Here is a 16792-nt window from a genome sequence, read left to right on the forward strand (position 1 = left end):
CAGTTTGCTGGGTCTAACTGGCGGTCTCTGCACCATGAGTTTCCACCTCTGGGCGTACAGTTTCCTCGTCGAGGAAGCTCTGGATTGGAGAAGGGTCTCAACAACCTCGGTTGAGAGACCAGCTGCTAACAGTTGTGCCCCTTCAGGGGCCAAACCCACAGCTTCCACAACTCCGGGTAAGGGTGAATTATCGTACCCTGTGCCTACGAGAGTAGGTCTGTCCTGATCGGTATCTCCCACGGAGAGCCGTTGAGGAGCGAGACTAGATCTAAGAACCATATTCGGCCCTGCCAGAACGGGACTACTAACAACAGACGGACCCCGTCACGGCCCACTCTCGCCAGAACTCCCGGGAGCAGAGTGATAGGGGGAAATGCATACAGACGAAGCATTGGCCAGGTCTGTACCATAGCGTCCAGTCCCAGAGGAGCTGGATGAACTAGAGAGAACCAAAGGGGGCATTGTGACGTCTCTTGAGATGCAAATAGGTCTACTTGAGCCCTTCCAAATACTCTCCATATCTGCTTCACTACTTCTGGGTGAAGTCTCCATTCCCCAGGCCTCGGCCCCTGCCTCGACAGTATGTCTCTTCCCATATTTTGTTTCCCAGGAATATATACTGCTCTTAATGAGAGGAGTTTGCTCTGGGACCACACCAGGATCTGGTGCGCCAGCTTGTACAAAGGGCGCGAACGCAGACCTCCCTGGTGGTTGATATAAGAGACCACCGATGTGTTGTCGGTGCGCACCAACACATGGTGACCCCTTAGGTCTGGGAGGAAGTGCTTCAGTGCACGATAAACTGCTAGCATTTCTAGACAATTTATATGCCATGTTAGATGGCGATCGCTCCACAGACCACGGGCAGGGTGACCACTCATGACTGCACCCCAGCCGGTGAGGGATGCATCCGTCACTAGTGTTACACGCCGACAAGGAGCTCCCAACACCAGGCCTTGTTTTGTTCGATACGAGCAGGGGACAATCGTGCCTGCATCGCGGTTGAATCCCATACTACGTCTAGATAGGTGGTTCTCTGAACCGGAGAAAGCACACTCTTCTTGGCGTTCAGTCTCAAACCCAGCTCCCCCATATTTGCGAGGACGACATCTCGATGCCGAACCGCAACCTGCTCTGATTGAGCTAAGATCAACCAATCGTCGATATAGTTGAGAATGCGGATGCCCTGCATGCGCAGGGGGAGCAGAGCTGCGTCTACACATTTTGTTAACTGGACAGACAACAGTAAATAAGACTCACAAGACAAACAGTTTGACATTCTCACACAGAGTGCTTGCTGAAAGACGCGAAGCTGACGCCATATGCGTGGCACGTGCTTTTATAGCTTCCTGGTCGCTTACGTCACTCCGCCGGTGACGTCACGCTCTTCCATTGGTCTGATTTCACAGGATTTTCAGAGTCATGCACGCTGGGTTCATAAAGAGGAAACTTTGGAGTAGTTAGGCCAAAATAGATAGACAGGCCTTTTTCAAGAGTGCCTGCAAGTCACCTACTCGCTTAACCAATGCTAGTGCCATCAACAGAGCGGTTTTCAGTGACAAAGCTGGCAGACTAAAGTAGCTCAAAGTGGGAGCCTTTGAGAGCTCTCTGGACCATGGACAGATCCTATGAATAAAGCCTCCTGGATCCCTTCAGGAAATGGACAACTAAGTTGTTCCAGCCCACCAAACGTTTTCCTCCGCATCCATCTGCTGTCGTAAAACTAATTAATCAATCACATGATGACCACATGATTGTTGAGACTGGCTTCCTGTAAAGGTCTGGGTCTTATACCTCAGTTGATCGTGACTGCTAAAACCCTAACTCAATCAGCAAGAGAGAATAAACTCCCCCGTCTAAAGATCCTTTGAGGGCAAGATGTGCCGTGATACTCATGACCATTTAATGGATAAATTGATAAATCCAATCAACTAAAGAGACAATGTTATGGCTCAACATCCTATATAAGACCTCAATGTCTTATGTATGTTTGATGTGATTCATGTAATCGGTGCAACTTTAATCAATGTTTTATAACCCCTTTTAGCAGATAAAGCTATTAATGTCTGTATAAGATATGTCTGAAATTTGAGCTTGAATGAAAGCATATTTTATGTGCAAGACTTTGGTATGAATGAAAAGTGGGAAGTATGTATAATACTTTAATACATTAAGAAACTTTATAGAAGTAGTAATACAATTCTGGCAAGGATGTTCCCCAAATTATAAATTAAAGCATTGTGTTAATTTATGCCCAAAGAGAAACCATGTGGGGCGTGGCCCAGCCTTGCAACAAGCTGATTGCTTGGTCCACATTGATGTGGATGTGTCTGTGATCCCACGCATTGGGCGGAATTAGAGGTTTCAACCAGTATTGAAGGGGTATTTCTCTGAGCAGACCCAACTGAAGTAGACTCTGGACTGAATCGAACACAGATATGACGAGAAAATAAAGAGAATCAAAGGACTCGATCCTTACGAGCAGAGCGACTGGTCAAGGTAACACCCTCCAGCCCAAAAGAAGGGCATGTGAAAAGGCTGTGTTGTGGTGCTTTTGCAGACAGCCTGAAGAGCTTGATGACATGTTTGCTTGCGATAATCAGAACTGTCCTATAGAGTGGTTCCGTTTAGACTGCGTGGGACTCAGCAGCGCAACCAGAGAAGAGTCCTGTGTTTTTGACTTATCACCCACAACCTACCTCTTACATTTCCAGTTTTTCATTATTTCTATGGACTCTTTATAAATGTAAATGTATTCATCTAATTGTATTTACATGTTAATGTATTCATCTAAATGTATTTACATGTTAAATATGTAAAGAAACTGAAATTAAGTTGGTTGTTACTACTATTTAAGTTATGTAATTGTCACAGTGTCTGGGTTGTGTTCCCTGGGTTTCCACTAGGTGTCCTCCTTTCCCACGGTGTCTGTCACCTTATCAACTTCCTGTTCCCTTATTTGGTCACCTTCCTCCTTGTTTGAGTTAATTGATTGTTCCCCACCTGTCTCCAGTTCCATCATCAGCAGGTCCAAACAGCCCTGTAGGGAGAGAACCTTGTCAGCCTCCTTAATATCTGTGAGAAAGCAGAAGAAAATTAAAGCAATAGATGGTGGAGTAGGGAGCATGCCACGACTTTGTAAGCTCGCCATGGACCTCCAGGAAAAATGAAGTTTGCTGACGAGGGGTCTGGTGGTGCCCCCGCAGGAACCATTCATCCAGATGGCTGCGAGTGGGCTTAACACAATGTGAACAATGTATCTCAGTCAGAGCGGCTTCCACGTGGGGCATTCTGAATATGGCGGTCAACATCGTGCAGTGCAATACTCCACAATGTGCAATGACAGTGAGGATTTGAAACAACGGCACTGCTCTTTTAAAGAGAAATTTGCTTTTTTAGGCTCGCAGGATGGCAGCAGGGAATGAGCTGGCATCTGTGCTGGTCACTGAGCAGCCCAAAAATCAGGTGGATTGGCGAGAAGGCACAGGAGAAAAGGCAGCTTCTATCCACAGCGAGGCGTTTTTATGGTGAGCGTCTTCAAGTCCTGAAGGTCAGTGAAGGGAAGATCCTCCTTGTTGAAAGAGAATTGATCTTAGTTCCTTTAGCAAAATGCCATATTACGTCAGATTCAGATTCATTAGTTGTTATAATCACTGCACAAACCAATGGCCGTGCAGTTACACTACGTTATTGAATAAGTCTTCAGTCTTCTGAGAAAAATGAGTTTTTCCCCATAAGCATCTATCAACCGAATACAAGAGAAGTACAGATTGGGAACTTGATATTTGTCTTCTATACCATGCACTGAAGGTATTCAAAAAATTGTGAGATCAAAAATTTAATGTGAAAAAAAATGCTAAAATATTTATGATTAGTTTTAACTATCTCTGTAAAGAGGGAGGTGTAACAACCAGGCTTGGGACGGTTACTTCAAAAATGTATTCTGTTACAGTTACTAATTAAAAAAGTATTCAGTAACGTAATCCAAGTACCACAATAAGAAAGTAATGTAACTGATTACTTTTGGATTACTTCTGGATTACATCAAGGTCAAATATTATTTTTTAAAAACAACAACATTTATTAATTAAGAATTTCACAGCCCTGAATTAATATATATGTAAAGGACTATACAGACATCTAGAGCATCAGATGTCTGTATAGTCAGTTTAGATAATCTTTAGACCATGCCAGCAAATATTTATGGATTTCATGTTGATATATGGAAATTATGTTTAATGCATTGACAAATCTGATGGCAAGATGCCAAACTGCATCTGAGGCTCAATCTCTGAAAAGCTTTGACATACTGTGGTGCGGTTCGCGTGAATGTGCAAGCAACACGAACTCGGGTGCGCACTTGTTCAGGAAGTAAAGTATTCCGCGCATGCGTAACACTGTCAATATCATCCTCAACACACGAGAGAGCCGAGGTTGATTCCACCATAGACAGTAAAAGAAATGGACACAGTGACCCCATTGGAACTCAATTGAGACAAGTGAAGCCCATTTTTAGCGTTTTTTATCACTTCCGTTTCTGACGCGCAGACTCAAACGAAGCTTGACGACGTCAGCAACCTGTCTGACAGATGTAAATCTTCTAAGTGACTGTGCGTGCAAACTCCCATCGTTAATCTTGCAGAGACAGCGAGCTTGAGCGGGGAGTTCTTTGGCGTGAGTGAGCAGGAGTAAGTATTCTGATTAATTATTTTGTATAGTATTTTAAAATGTAACGCCAGTACGCCATATTAAGTTAATTGCCTGCGAGCTTCTCCTCCTGTCTGTACGGTAATGCGAAAGAGAGACGAGTGGTTATGACGCAATCGTTAGCCTATTTTTTACAAAAACTGTTTATACGGGGCCATAATGTAACATAGAAGGTAATGGAGCCCTTTATATATTGTCGTGTATCTTTAGAAATAAATAATGGACAAACGGAGTCTTTAAATGCCTCAGATGTAAAGTTATTCGCTGTCAAAGTGACGCCAAAATGAATGGGAGTCAATGGGAATGCTAACGCAAGTGAAGTTCTGCTACAAGATGGCGGCACCCGGCCGACTTCAACTTCTGGTCGACTTCCTTGTCGCCTGGATTCCACACACTCCTAAAAGTCCAAATTAAATTAATTAAAATAATATAATTAAAATTAATTATAATTCTGTGCATAATAGCAACAAAATAAAAAATAAAAATTACAACAAGCTCAGTTGTGTTGTGTTCTCCATGCGTTTTACGTGTGCGTTTGCGATGACGTAAGGTGACTGCAAGCGCACCTGGGTTTCATACAACTATTGAGTGTGAAAGCAGACCAACACTGCGGGTGTCACCGGGAACAATCGCTCTCAAGCTGTGTCCAAATTCAGGGTCTGCATCCTCCTTAGGATCCTTCCTACCCAGTTGAAGGAGGAGGGGTCCTCCGACGACCGCAAAAACCGGAAGTCGGTGTTTGTGAATTTGGACAGCCTACCCTTCTTTCAGTTTCCTCCTTTAACTGTTGCTCATATCCTGTCACCTAGCAACCGTGACAGCGCTAAGCAAGACATGGGTGAAGAGCTCATCGTTCTCTCCCCGGAGCTTTATAAACACTTCTGTCTGCTCTTTCGTCCTTAGAAGCGTTAAAAACAGCTTCAATCACTAAAAATATATATTTTTAAAATATCTATTTTTGAAAAGCCCGTTTTTAAAAAACATCGAAAATAATACTCCTCCCCCACTCCGCTACCGCTCGCTTCGTCCTGGCGAAAATAATTATGGGATAGGTAGGACGCGAAAGGATCCACCACACCCATCCTTCCAATTCGGGGAAAAGGAGGACGCATTTGTGGGACGCATTTGAAGGATCCTACGAATTTGGACAGCCTTCGTCGCGGCGCTGTGACGTAACATCCTTCAAATGAGTCCTCCGAAGGATGTAGACCCTGAATTTGGACACAGCCTCAGGCTCGGACCGCAGCAAACAAGCCCAGTGTAAAAGCACTCATAATCATGTTGCTAGTGGCATAGTGGATTAATTATGGATTTATTATTATATTAACACAAACTATCAACATTTATATATTTTTTTGTAGCTACGGTCTCCAAACACAACAAAATATCTGCCTTACTGTGAAAAATGTTTCTTTGCTGTAGATAAATATATTTATACATTTGTTTGTTTTTACAGTTGCAGTTTCATCTGTGTTGTCCTGTTGCTGATAAACAAAAGTGAGCATCTCACGGTCAAATGTCAAAGGTAAATTAATGCAAAATGTATCTTTTTTTTTTTGTTTTTAAAGTTGGTTTCAGCATCTCTCCTGCAAACTTAGCCCTCTAACACTGTGGAAAGTACAGCTCCGTGTTAAAGGTGTCTAAAAATATTTATGACATTGATGAAAAAGGACTGTGGCTGACCACAAGTTTCAGTAGTTGTATTTTTGCCCATGTGTTTATTTTTACTGAAATTATACATTCAATTTATACATTAAAATGCATTTATTTATACATTAAAGTCAGCAACATTAACAATAGTTTAACACTATGCAGTAGCTTTGGTGTCAAAAATGTAATTAGTGTTACTGCACAGTTAAAAAATATATATAGTAATTCTTTATTCATAATTATTAAGGGCAACTTAAATGTTTTGTGGAAATGATTCTGTTGAAGTTGATGAAAAGGTGGCTATCACATAAATCCAAGTATGCAGCACTACAAGTTTGCAAGATTAATATTAATTTTACACAACAATTCAAAATGTGAAACATTGAGTTACTTATGATTAAAACAAATGTTTGCCAGTTTGTATTTTTTTTTTTTTTTGCGTCAGTGTAGACAGTTTAAAAATAAGTAAAATAAATAAAACGACTACTGTTACTAACACCAGTAATAAATAATACAATGGTTAATAAAAATGCTGGTTGATAAAAATCGTTTGATATTCGCCTTTTATTTTTATGTTTTCCCGCGCTGAGAGAGCGAGCGTTTCCTTATCCGCCGGTTTCCAGAATCAAAGTCCCGGCGCGGCTCTCGTACACGCGTCTCCTCGCGGCGGCGCTACAGCAGAGACTCTTATTGTGAAACATCGCTTAAAAGTGTCTCACAGTTAAGAGGCTCTTTGGACGCAAGTAACGCTAGTTTATATTTTCTTTCATCAGTATTTAGTTTTCTCGACAGGTAGCGGCTTTACACCAGTCCTGTGTGTGTATGGATGCTGTTTGCTCCAAAGCAGATTAATAGAAAAAGACTGTGGCGTGCAAATTGAATTAATGTTAGTAGATTCGCGAGTGTAAATAAAACTATGAGTAACGTAACGTTAAGTAACTAAATTAGCGTGATGTCATCTATCTATCTATCTATCTATCTATCTATCTATCTATCTATCTATCTATCTATCTATCTATCTATCTATCTATCTGTCTGTCTGTCTGTCTGTCTGTCTGTCTGTCTGTCTGTCTATCTATCTATCTATCTATCTATCTATCTATCTATCTATCTATCTATCTATCTATCTGTCTATCTGTCTGTAAACAAATAATGCTAGAGCTTTTATCAGAACTAATTTGACTTTTCTGAGTGTAACGTTAGTTGATCAGATTAAAACCAGAAATATTCACAATACTAATCCTAATACTAAATAATACATCTATAAATTCAAACCAAGTTTTAAAAAATATTAATATAAAAGCATCTTTCTGTTTTCTCCCCAGATAGCCTTCACCATGTCGAAGGAGGGAGAGGAGGAGGTTTCTGACATCTCTCCGGTCCTATTCCTGGACACAAGTGGACAGTCAATGTGTTTCTATGTGAGACCCGGTCCCACGAAGACTCAGCTCTATCCTCTGATAACTAACGGAGGAGGCGCTTTGTGTCGCAGTCAAGAGCCCGGAGCTATTTTGCTGATCGACCCCGGGGACAAGACTACAGTCACGGCGAGCTCCGGACTACAGTACGTCTCTACCAAATACATCACAGACTGTGTGGAGCAGAACCTGCAGCTGGATCTGGACGACTATGTGATGAGCGTGGGACCGTCGGTCCAGACGAGGACGGCGAGCCGTCATCAGGGCAGTGGGCGGCTGGGTTACTCACCGGAAGACGACACGGCCATCCTGAAGTTCATGGAGAAGCGGCAGCATGAAGCCAAAGGCAATCTGGTTTGGAAAGAAATGGAGAAACGGCGCGTGACCGAGCACAGCTGGCAGTCCATGAGGGATCGGTTTCTAAAACACCTCCAGAACAGACTCCTGAAGAAGAGTCCCACCAAAAGAAAACCTCTTTGTTTCACACAAAGCCCTTTGTGGAAGAAGAAAGTCACTGAGAACTCAGACCCTGAGACGGACGCCTCACAAAACTCTCCTCAGAAGTCTGTCGGTGATGAATCTGACACACAAGTGGCTTCGGAGAACAGCGTGTGTCCAGCTGTGAGGACCGACCCTCAGCCTTCCCCAGAGAGGGCCAGGGCTCCTCCAGATGTGGCTGATGCTGCTGGAGAAACCCCGCAGGACGAGCGGGACGTCCCGGTCCGAGAACAAGAAACACCAGAGCCTGACATGACCAGAAGATCTGGAGTGGATGAAGATCGTGATGCACGAGACCTTCCAGATGGTGATAATATAGTTATGGTTTTATTGCTTGTGTTGTTCTTCAACGAGTTCCTTCTATAACGGTTCTCCACTATTTTTTTATTTTGATAAGGATCAAGTGAACAATCATCTCCCAACAAAACCAGACAGACGACCGAAGCCTCCACACCTGACTCTAGACGGCTGGGGATTCTGGGAAAAGCTGCGAGAGAGTTTGAAGACTCAGATGTGGTGAGACCGAACGACGTCAACCTTGACTAGATACTGCAGATCTGTTTAATTAATAACAAAATAACTAACTATTGATGATAGAGTTTCATTTTGATTGTTTGGAGTAGTTTTTAACTTCTTCTTATAGTTATATATTTATATAAACGCTGCCGTTCAAAAGTTTGGGATCAGTTAGATTTATATTACTTTTTAAAGAAGTCTCTCATCAAGGATGCATTTAATTGACCGGTTTATTTGTACCTTTAATTTGAAGTATTTTTAATATGATAAATATTAAAGTTTAAACATAATTAGTTGAACAAACAAAACAAATTCTTCCCAAATCAAAGGCATGCAGTGTGACCAAAAGAAAAGAAAATGCAATTAGATCATAGAGAGAAGCCTTTCAAACTCCTTATGAAAATTTGTCAATATGTTTCTGAAAATATATAATTTTATAGATTTATGAGGAAAAATTAGTTCAGTTTGTAAAATGTAATGTTGTACAAACCCACAAAATTTTTTTATTTATGAAATAATAATTTGTGGAAAATATATATATTTTTACAATTTTATTTGAAAGCTATTTTCAAGTTGTGTATTCAGAAAAATAAAAATAAGATTTTTTTTTTACCTAATGTTTACACCAGTCCAGAAAATTGAAACTTGTCTTGAAAGCAGCTTGAATACATTTCTGAGATCTTTAGCAGTTTCTAAAAAGGGAAAATAAAGTTGTAAAAATGTTTTTTTTTTTTTTTTTTTTTTTTTTTTTTTTTTTTTTTACTTTCTAATATGTCACTGACCCATTTGTTTTTAATGTAACTCTCCAAAAGTTGTCCGGTGTTTCAGACTAGAAATCTGTCAATGGTTGCTTTAGCGGAGAAGACTCCAAGGTGCACGTCACTGACTCTTGTGTCTGCACAGATGGATGAAAGTGAAGAAGTAGAAGAAGTACCGATCATGAAGCCCTCGGACACACGTGAACGTTCATCATCACCTGCAGCATCAGCTGGGGAACCCGAAACTCAAGCTGAGCTCCTCACAGCCGCCCGACGGGACGCAGCACCTGAAGAAGAGCGTCCCGGCCCTAGCTCCACAGCTGCACCTGAAGAAGTGCGTCCCGGGCCTAGCTCCACAGCTGTCCCTGCGTCCTCGTCCCACGTCTTCCTCCTGGACTCAGAGTCACAGGACAAACAGCACAGTCAGACTCCAGAGGAAGCTCCCTCCAGTGACTCGGTGGAACATGTGGAGAACCTGATGACTAAGACCAAGAAGGATCTGCTGGAGGTGACCAAGGCTCTGTGGAAGGCCAGCGGTGACCTGGCCAGGGCTCAGGTGTATCTGCTGGATGGGTACGAGCGTGAGCTTCACGGGCCGGTCTGGACCCTTCTGGACGACGACATCCTCCTGTCGGCGGATCCTGATGAACTGGAGCAGCTTCAGTCCAAATACGGAGAGGAGGAAGTGACCAGGAGAAGAGACTTCCTGACGGCGGGCACCAACTGAGACGAGCCGTTTTCTGAAACCAGCAGTTCAGCTACTTACAATAATACCGTTTCAACCAACTCTGTATTCTCCGTTTGGAAAAAAATCTGATTTATATTGATAGGTTTATAGAAGGATTTTGCTAATCATTACATTGTTAAATATGTATTAAAGTATTTTTTCTAACGGATGGTGTATCATTGTGTTAAACACACTGTTATAGACCGAGTGTTGTTATGCATTCACTTTTACCACACACTTCTACATATCTTGGGTGTATATAAATCTAATTATAAATACTACAGGTTAAAACTATACCTAAAATATAACTTACAGTCATTTTTGATGTGAAAAAGATGCCTCTTTACCTTCGTTTCTTCTTTATTTACTTATTTTATCAAATGCAGATTGGGACGAATTTAAATGTGCATGTAACGTAAGTAGATTTGATTTAATATAACACAAATAGCTCAATATTAACGCACATATTTCCAAATAAGACACATTTGTCTGAGGATTCGGATTTTTTAACCCTAAAGCGACCTCTAGAGGAATAAACACGTACAAAACCGTTAACCGAAAACATTTCCCATCCAGTTGTTTTTTTATTTTTTTTCCGTCCGTTCGTGTCTAAACGGATTTTGTCCTGAAACGCGCTCCATAGCCGTGAATCGCGTGTTGAAAGAATCGCCAATAACTGTTTCTCACTAGTCAACCTATTTTAAGTCCAGAAGGGGGCTCTTCATGGCTCATAATAATAATAATAATTCCTAATAATCTCGTGTTATAGGAACATGTTGTACACTGAATTATATAAACACTTGACGTATGAATACGAGACCGCTTGCGAAATTATTTATGATGTTTTAAATCATACGTCTCTGATTGGTCCGTCTGAAAAAGCGCTGAGAAAAGATACACAAACCACATGTCAACCGTCTCAGAAATACTTAAATGAAACAGCATCCTTCGCAATAATTTACCCATAAATAACTATATTAGATTTTTTTTTCTACTGACATAAGAACAGAGAGAGATTAGATACAATTAGAAAATAAATACGTAAACCCATCGTATCTGACCAATGAGAGCCGGCCTTCGGGCCACGAAGCCCCGCCCATCTGATCACTCACGTCATTGATTCTCCTCCTGCCGCTTGATGTGTTTCTGGAGTTAAAGGCAGGCAGTGACTGTATACACATTTAAAGAGGAGAGCCCAACAACAAAATCTGCTGATCGGAAATAAACACAGCACACCAAAGCAGTGAGTATTAAAGGAGGAATTAATCAAACAATACGCATTAATGTCGCTATTTTGGCGTAAGTTAGATTTTGTGTGTTGTCAGAGCAGCTCTGCCTGTCATATGTGCTCAACACGGAGGCTGAAGCACATTAAATAATAAATAAGGTTTTTATTACACATGTCTACATTGTAGACCCCCGGCAGTCATTAAATGACATTTATATCGGTTATGGACACATGTTTAATGTTGTTAACACCACAGAGCCGTGTTCGCGAGACTCTGTTTACATTGTGTGTATGTTTGTATATGTTTACCCAGACAGCAGCAGGTAAACACTGACATTTTCAGTTTGCAGGTGTTATTGTAGTTAAACACTGCTGTCAAAAATAATCTTAAATCTGCTAGTCAGAAATTATCTCTATTGTTGTTATTGACAGCTTGGAGTCTGAGTAATAAAATAATAATCTCAGAAAGCAGGCCTAACGTTACCCTAAATATATATATATATATATATATTGGACTACAACCATGTTTTGATGCGTTACTATTTGATTTTGATAGTAGTTCTGTCATGCATCATTTACTATGGTAAATATCATGGTGTGTAAATATGTAAAAACAATAGCACAGTATCTGTAGCCCTTTAACACTGATTATTATTATTATTATTATTATTATTATTATTATTATATAAATGAAACGTATGATATAATGTATAATGTATCTGTCTAGTAGCAGAATGAGCTCAAAGGGTGGTACTGCCCTGTCCAGACGTAACTATCGACTGGCTTCTGACACGGACAAACCCAAAGCCGCAGGTGTGTCTCTATAAAGACTGTTTAGTGATGTAATCCCACTGTGAATGGATGAACACAGTGTTGTTGATCTGTATTTTTCAGGTATTGTGAATGAGAAGTTACTCAGTGACTATCTGCATCATGTGTTTCCTGCCTCCAGTAAGCAGGGACCGGCATCAGCAGCGAACAGGTGCGTGGTTTACCCAGAAGGCTGCATTTATTTAATGAACAATAAGAGTAATATTGTGAAATATTATTGTTTTCTATGTGTATATATGTTAAAATGTCAGTTATGTCTCTGATGTGCAGCTGTATTTTCAGCATCATTCCTCCAGTCTTCAGTGTCACATGATCTTCAGAAATCACTCTGATATGATGATTTACTGCTCCATTATACTCAAATAATATTGGTGCTCAGTTATTAATAACGGTTCTTAATCGTATTATCATTCAGACAGTTTCCACACATTACAAATAGTGATTGATCTCATATATACAAAACTAAATCTGATCAGCTGCAGGTGGTTATAGGAGGAGGGGCTTATTGTAGAGCGCATCTGATTGGACAGAAATGTGTGCAGTGCTCAGTGAGTCATCAATATTGTTGACTGTGTTTAAGTGTAATGGTACTGAAGTCTGCTGCATCAGTGGTGTGTTGATGAGGTGATGGAGTGGAGGGTGCTGGGGTCGTGTGTGGTGTTTGTCCCGCGCTTGATCCCAGCCAGTGTCTGGTGACTGGAGCTGGTCTAAACATAGAGCATGATGGGACATGAGAGAAAGCTGACACTCACAGAGGAGTGAAGTGGCTCATGTGTTTACATATCTTCACCTCTAAAGCTGGACTCCAGGTCAGGGTCATGATGGCGTCTGTCAGCACTGTATAAAGCAGCATCGCTACCATCTGACAGTAAACAAGCTATTTACAGATATTTAGCTTAGAAGAAATCCGAGAGCTTCATTTTAGCCCAATGCTTTAAATGCTAGTTGTCTATGCAGTTGCAATTTGTTTTACTATTTAAAGGGATACTCCACCCCAAAATGTAAATGTAGTCATTAATCACTCCCCCCCTCCCATGTGGTTCTAAACCCGTAAAAGCTTAGTTCATCTTCGGAACACAATGTAAGATATTTTGGATACAAACCGGGAGGCTTGTGACCGTAGCATAGACTGACAAGTAACTTACACTGTTAATGTCCAGTAAAGTTAGAAAAACAACGTCAGAATAATCCATCTGCCATCAGTGGTTCGAACATAAAGTTATGAAGCAGTGAGAGAATACTGTAAAATGTAAAATAACAACTTAATGACTTTATTCAACAATTGGTTTGTCCTCTGTGTCTCTCCTCATGCTGCTTATGCTCTTCTGTATCAGCCGTGCCACAATAATGTTATTATTATTACTATTATTAATTAAATGAAAATAGCACTTATTTGAGAAAATTTTACATTTAAGAAGATTTTAGATTTGGACAATGGTTGGATTTCACAGTATGACTGTACAAAATATATACTGCAAATGAGGTAAAACACTTACTTTCGATGTTTGCCCGGTTAAAAAGCGTCCTCCTCGTCTCCTCCGCATCACGAGTCAAAGAAAATGTCTCTCTGAGAAAAGTTTCAGAAATCAGCAGGAAATATATAGTTTAAAAACAACGCTGTTATAACATAAATACATATCATACATACCATACTCAATACATGTTTCCATGCTAAAAACAACCTCAGTGTCTGCACTGCATTGTATTTCTGAATGGTGTTTATTAGAAATCTTTCACTTGGTTTAGGATGTAAATAATAATAATAATAACTTTTGTCCTGCAGGAAAACCCTGACGTTCCAGGATCTCGGAGCTCATCTGGAGAAGCTTCTGTCTGAAGATAACGTCAGCGAGGACAGCAGAGGTCCCACAAACACTTACACACCAGAGCTGAGCGCCTCTCAAATGAATGGAAAATACAACCTAGAGGCTAAAATAATAATCAAAACGTTTCTTAAAGTATTTCTTAAATTCATAATTATCTGTTGTCTAAGACCCCTACATATTTATTTGTTGATTAATAAAAGCATGGCTGAAAACATCTACATAATCAATCTGATTGATATATTATAAATGTATTATACAGTATATTCAGTATATATTATATTAATATCATTTTAATGTATTTTCCCATACAGATCAGGTAGAAGGCTGCCTCGGGCCTTCAACTGTCGTCCTGGATCACAGCAGTGGGTTTGAAGGCCTGTTATTTGTTGATGATGACCTTTTGGGGGTGAGAAATAAATATATATATACACACCCACACACATGTATGTATGTGTGTCTGTGTGTGTGTGTGTGTATGCATGCATACATGAATACATACATGTGTGTGCATCCACTCGCCGTTATTTCAGTGTTTTACTTTAGACGTGATTTAATTTCTGCCGTCTGGAATGCATTTAATATTAGAGGTCCGAGACTTTCACGTTTGCTCTGTGTTTGTTTGTCCTGCTGCGGTTTAATGCACTTACATCTCCAAATACTTTACTGATGCAGAACTGATGTAAACACATCCAGTTAAGTTTACAGAACAGGACCTGATTTGTCAAAACTGATCTGTGCATCAGTGTGAATGCAGCCTGTTAAAGCTGCCGCTGTCTATGATCAGTTGTTTTAATTTATTATTAATTTGTAATTATATATAATTTAATAAAAATGCACAACATAAATTTGAAATAAAATTTATATGAAAATGTAGCCACGTGCAGTAATATTTAAAATTCAGGATGCACCATGATATCGAATCGTGGACATAATCGTAATCGAATCAAATCGTGTAAAAAGTGAGTATTCACACCCCTTATATATATATATATATATATATATATGTGCACGCACACACATACAGGAAAGTATATTGCATTTATTATTTATTTTTTTAATTATGATTTTATTTTACATTTTTTACTGATTGTACGTATTTGTTAACTGGCAGTAAATCTTAGAATTCATATTCAGGTCAGTTCACTATTAAACTAAGTGGATAGTGAGAAGTCGGTTGATCAGTCTGCACGAGGAATCGTGTATTACATAATCAACTGGGGCCATTTTTCATTGTGACTCTTCCACAGATGTGTTGTCTACTGTTAAACGTGTTCATCTTTGTTCCTCCTCTCTTTCTGGATTGAAGGTCATTGGCCACAGTAACTTCAGCTCCATCAGAGCCACCACGTGTGTTTACAAAGGTAACGTTTCAGAAACTAAACCGTACCATATGGTCAAACGCTAATCCTGTGGTGTTCTTCGTACCTTGAAGTACATGTAAACTAAATTACTGTACCATGGTACCAACACGGTACTGTTTCTGATTGCTTTTGATTGGTTTTAGGGAAATGGGCCTACGAAGTTCTCGTCTCATCTCAAGGCCTAATGCAAATCGGATGGTGCACGTTGAACTGCAGATTCAACCAAGAGGTACAAGCCAGTAACTCCTCCATTTAGAGATCAATCTGTGGAGTGCAGAGCCGTACAAACTGGATATTAGCTCTAATAGTTAGCCAGCTTTCGTGGGAAGCGCTCCAAGTCGCAGAAATGGCGCAGATTAATCTAGATTACATGACAACTGTTTGCTCTGCTCTCGAAATCCTTTTTAAAGTCTTTGTAAAGTCTTACGATCCACTGTGGATCTGTGCTTGTGTTCAGGAGGGGGTCGGGGACACGCCGGACTCGTACGCTTACGACGGAAACAGAGTCCGCAAGTGGAACGTGACGACCACCAACTACGGCAAGGTGAAGACACAACGGTTCACTGATTCAGTTCAGCGCTCAGGCTCAATCTGTGCTTATGAATCTTATGTGAGGTTGAGCGTTTGGTTAGTTAGTTTGTGTAAAGTCTCAGACTGTGACGTAACTTGTAAAACAAAGAGTTCTGGCTCTAGATTCTGAATGGATGAGTCATGTTTTTCTGAAAGCATTAAGCCACTCAAGGACATTCACGGTAGAGATTTTAATGGAAAATAAAAAGCCTCTCATTATTGATTCTTGTCATTTCTTTTGCTTTAGTCCTGGGCTGCTGGCGATATCGTCAGCTGTTTGATAGATCTGGATGAGGGCACCATCACGTTTTGTCTGTAAGTATAGCTTCATCATTGTTTGTACGTTATAGATTGGTTTGAGAGCATGAGAATCTGAAATGTCTGTGAAGTGGTCTTTATTTCTTTTTTTATTTTCAGTAATGGACAGTCTCTGGGTGTTGCGTTTAGCAATATTAAGACGGGGCCGGGCGTCGCATATTTCCCTGCGATCAGCCTCTCCTTCAAAGAATCTGTAGCCTTCAATTTCGGCAGCCGTCCTCACAGATATCCTTTTTATAAATGTCATGCATGTACGAACAGATTTCATATGGTTAAATCACATTCATGTAATGTGTATAATATTCATTTGAATTGATAATTAAATATATAATTGTAAATAAACACATATTTATACATTACAGTTTTACACACACACACACACAC

At 40.4% G+C, this 16792-nt stretch overlaps 2 protein-coding genes across 6 annotated transcripts in view; both read left to right on the plus strand.

Annotated features, from left to right (window-relative positions):
* The first annotated feature begins 7015 nt into the window (after positions 1–7015).
* LOC113065149 (telomeric repeat-binding factor 2-interacting protein 1-like) lies at positions 7016–10580 on the plus strand. 2 transcript variants are annotated; one of them, XM_026236366.1, is made up of 4 exons: positions 7016–7149; positions 7683–8580; positions 8671–8789; positions 9693–10580. In XM_026236366.1, exons 2-4 carry the CDS (start codon positions 7695–7697, stop codon positions 10272–10274), a joined length of 1587 nt encoding a protein of 528 aa, XP_026092151.1. In that variant the 5' UTR covers positions 7016–7149; positions 7683–7694; the 3' UTR covers positions 10275–10580. The 2 variants fall into 2 exon arrangements, with proteins under 2 accessions (XP_026092151.1, XP_026092150.1); XM_026236365.1 differs by having other exon boundaries at positions 7059–7243; positions 9693–10579.
* Positions 10581–11387: 807 nt separating this feature from the next.
* LOC113065150 (E3 ubiquitin-protein ligase RNF123-like) overlaps positions 11388–16792 on the plus strand; it is a 126407-nt gene continuing 121002 nt past the window's right edge. For 3 of the 4 annotated variants that reach the window (XM_026236369.1, XM_026236367.1, XM_026236370.1), the window contains exons 1-10: positions 11388–11517; positions 12230–12315; positions 12397–12484; positions 14117–14196; positions 14471–14565; positions 15466–15520; positions 15664–15749; positions 15978–16064; positions 16338–16405; positions 16508–16633. In XM_026236369.1, the coding sequence (XP_026092154.1) occupies positions 12237–12315; positions 12397–12484; positions 14117–14196; positions 14471–14565; positions 15466–15520; positions 15664–15749; positions 15978–16064; positions 16338–16405; positions 16508–16633 (764 nt within the window). In that variant the 5' untranslated portion in view covers positions 11388–11517; positions 12230–12236. The remainder of the gene's footprint in view (positions 11518–12229; positions 12316–12396; positions 12485–14116; positions 14197–14470; positions 14566–15465; positions 15521–15663; positions 15750–15977; positions 16065–16337; positions 16406–16507; positions 16634–16792) is intronic. The other variant, XM_026236368.1, reaches the window with a different exon arrangement.

This window comes from Carassius auratus, chromosome 47 (assembly GCF_003368295.1).
Source record: "Carassius auratus strain Wakin chromosome 47, ASM336829v1, whole genome shotgun sequence".
In the NCBI taxonomy this organism is placed as follows: domain Eukaryota; kingdom Metazoa; phylum Chordata; class Actinopteri; order Cypriniformes; family Cyprinidae; genus Carassius; species Carassius auratus.

Coding starts and splice junctions, on each gene's coding strand:
- LOC113065149 (XM_026236366.1), top strand. CDS start 7,695: ATGTCGAAGGAGGGAGAGGAGGAGGTTTCTGACATCTCTCCGGTCCTA. Junction 8,581..8,670: donor TGCACGAGACCTTCCAGATG/GTGATAATATAG, acceptor TATTTTGATAAG/GATCAAGTGAACAATCATCT. Junction 8,790..9,692: donor AGTTTGAAGACTCAGATGTG/GTGAGACCGAAC, acceptor GTGTCTGCACAG/ATGGATGAAAGTGAAGAAGT.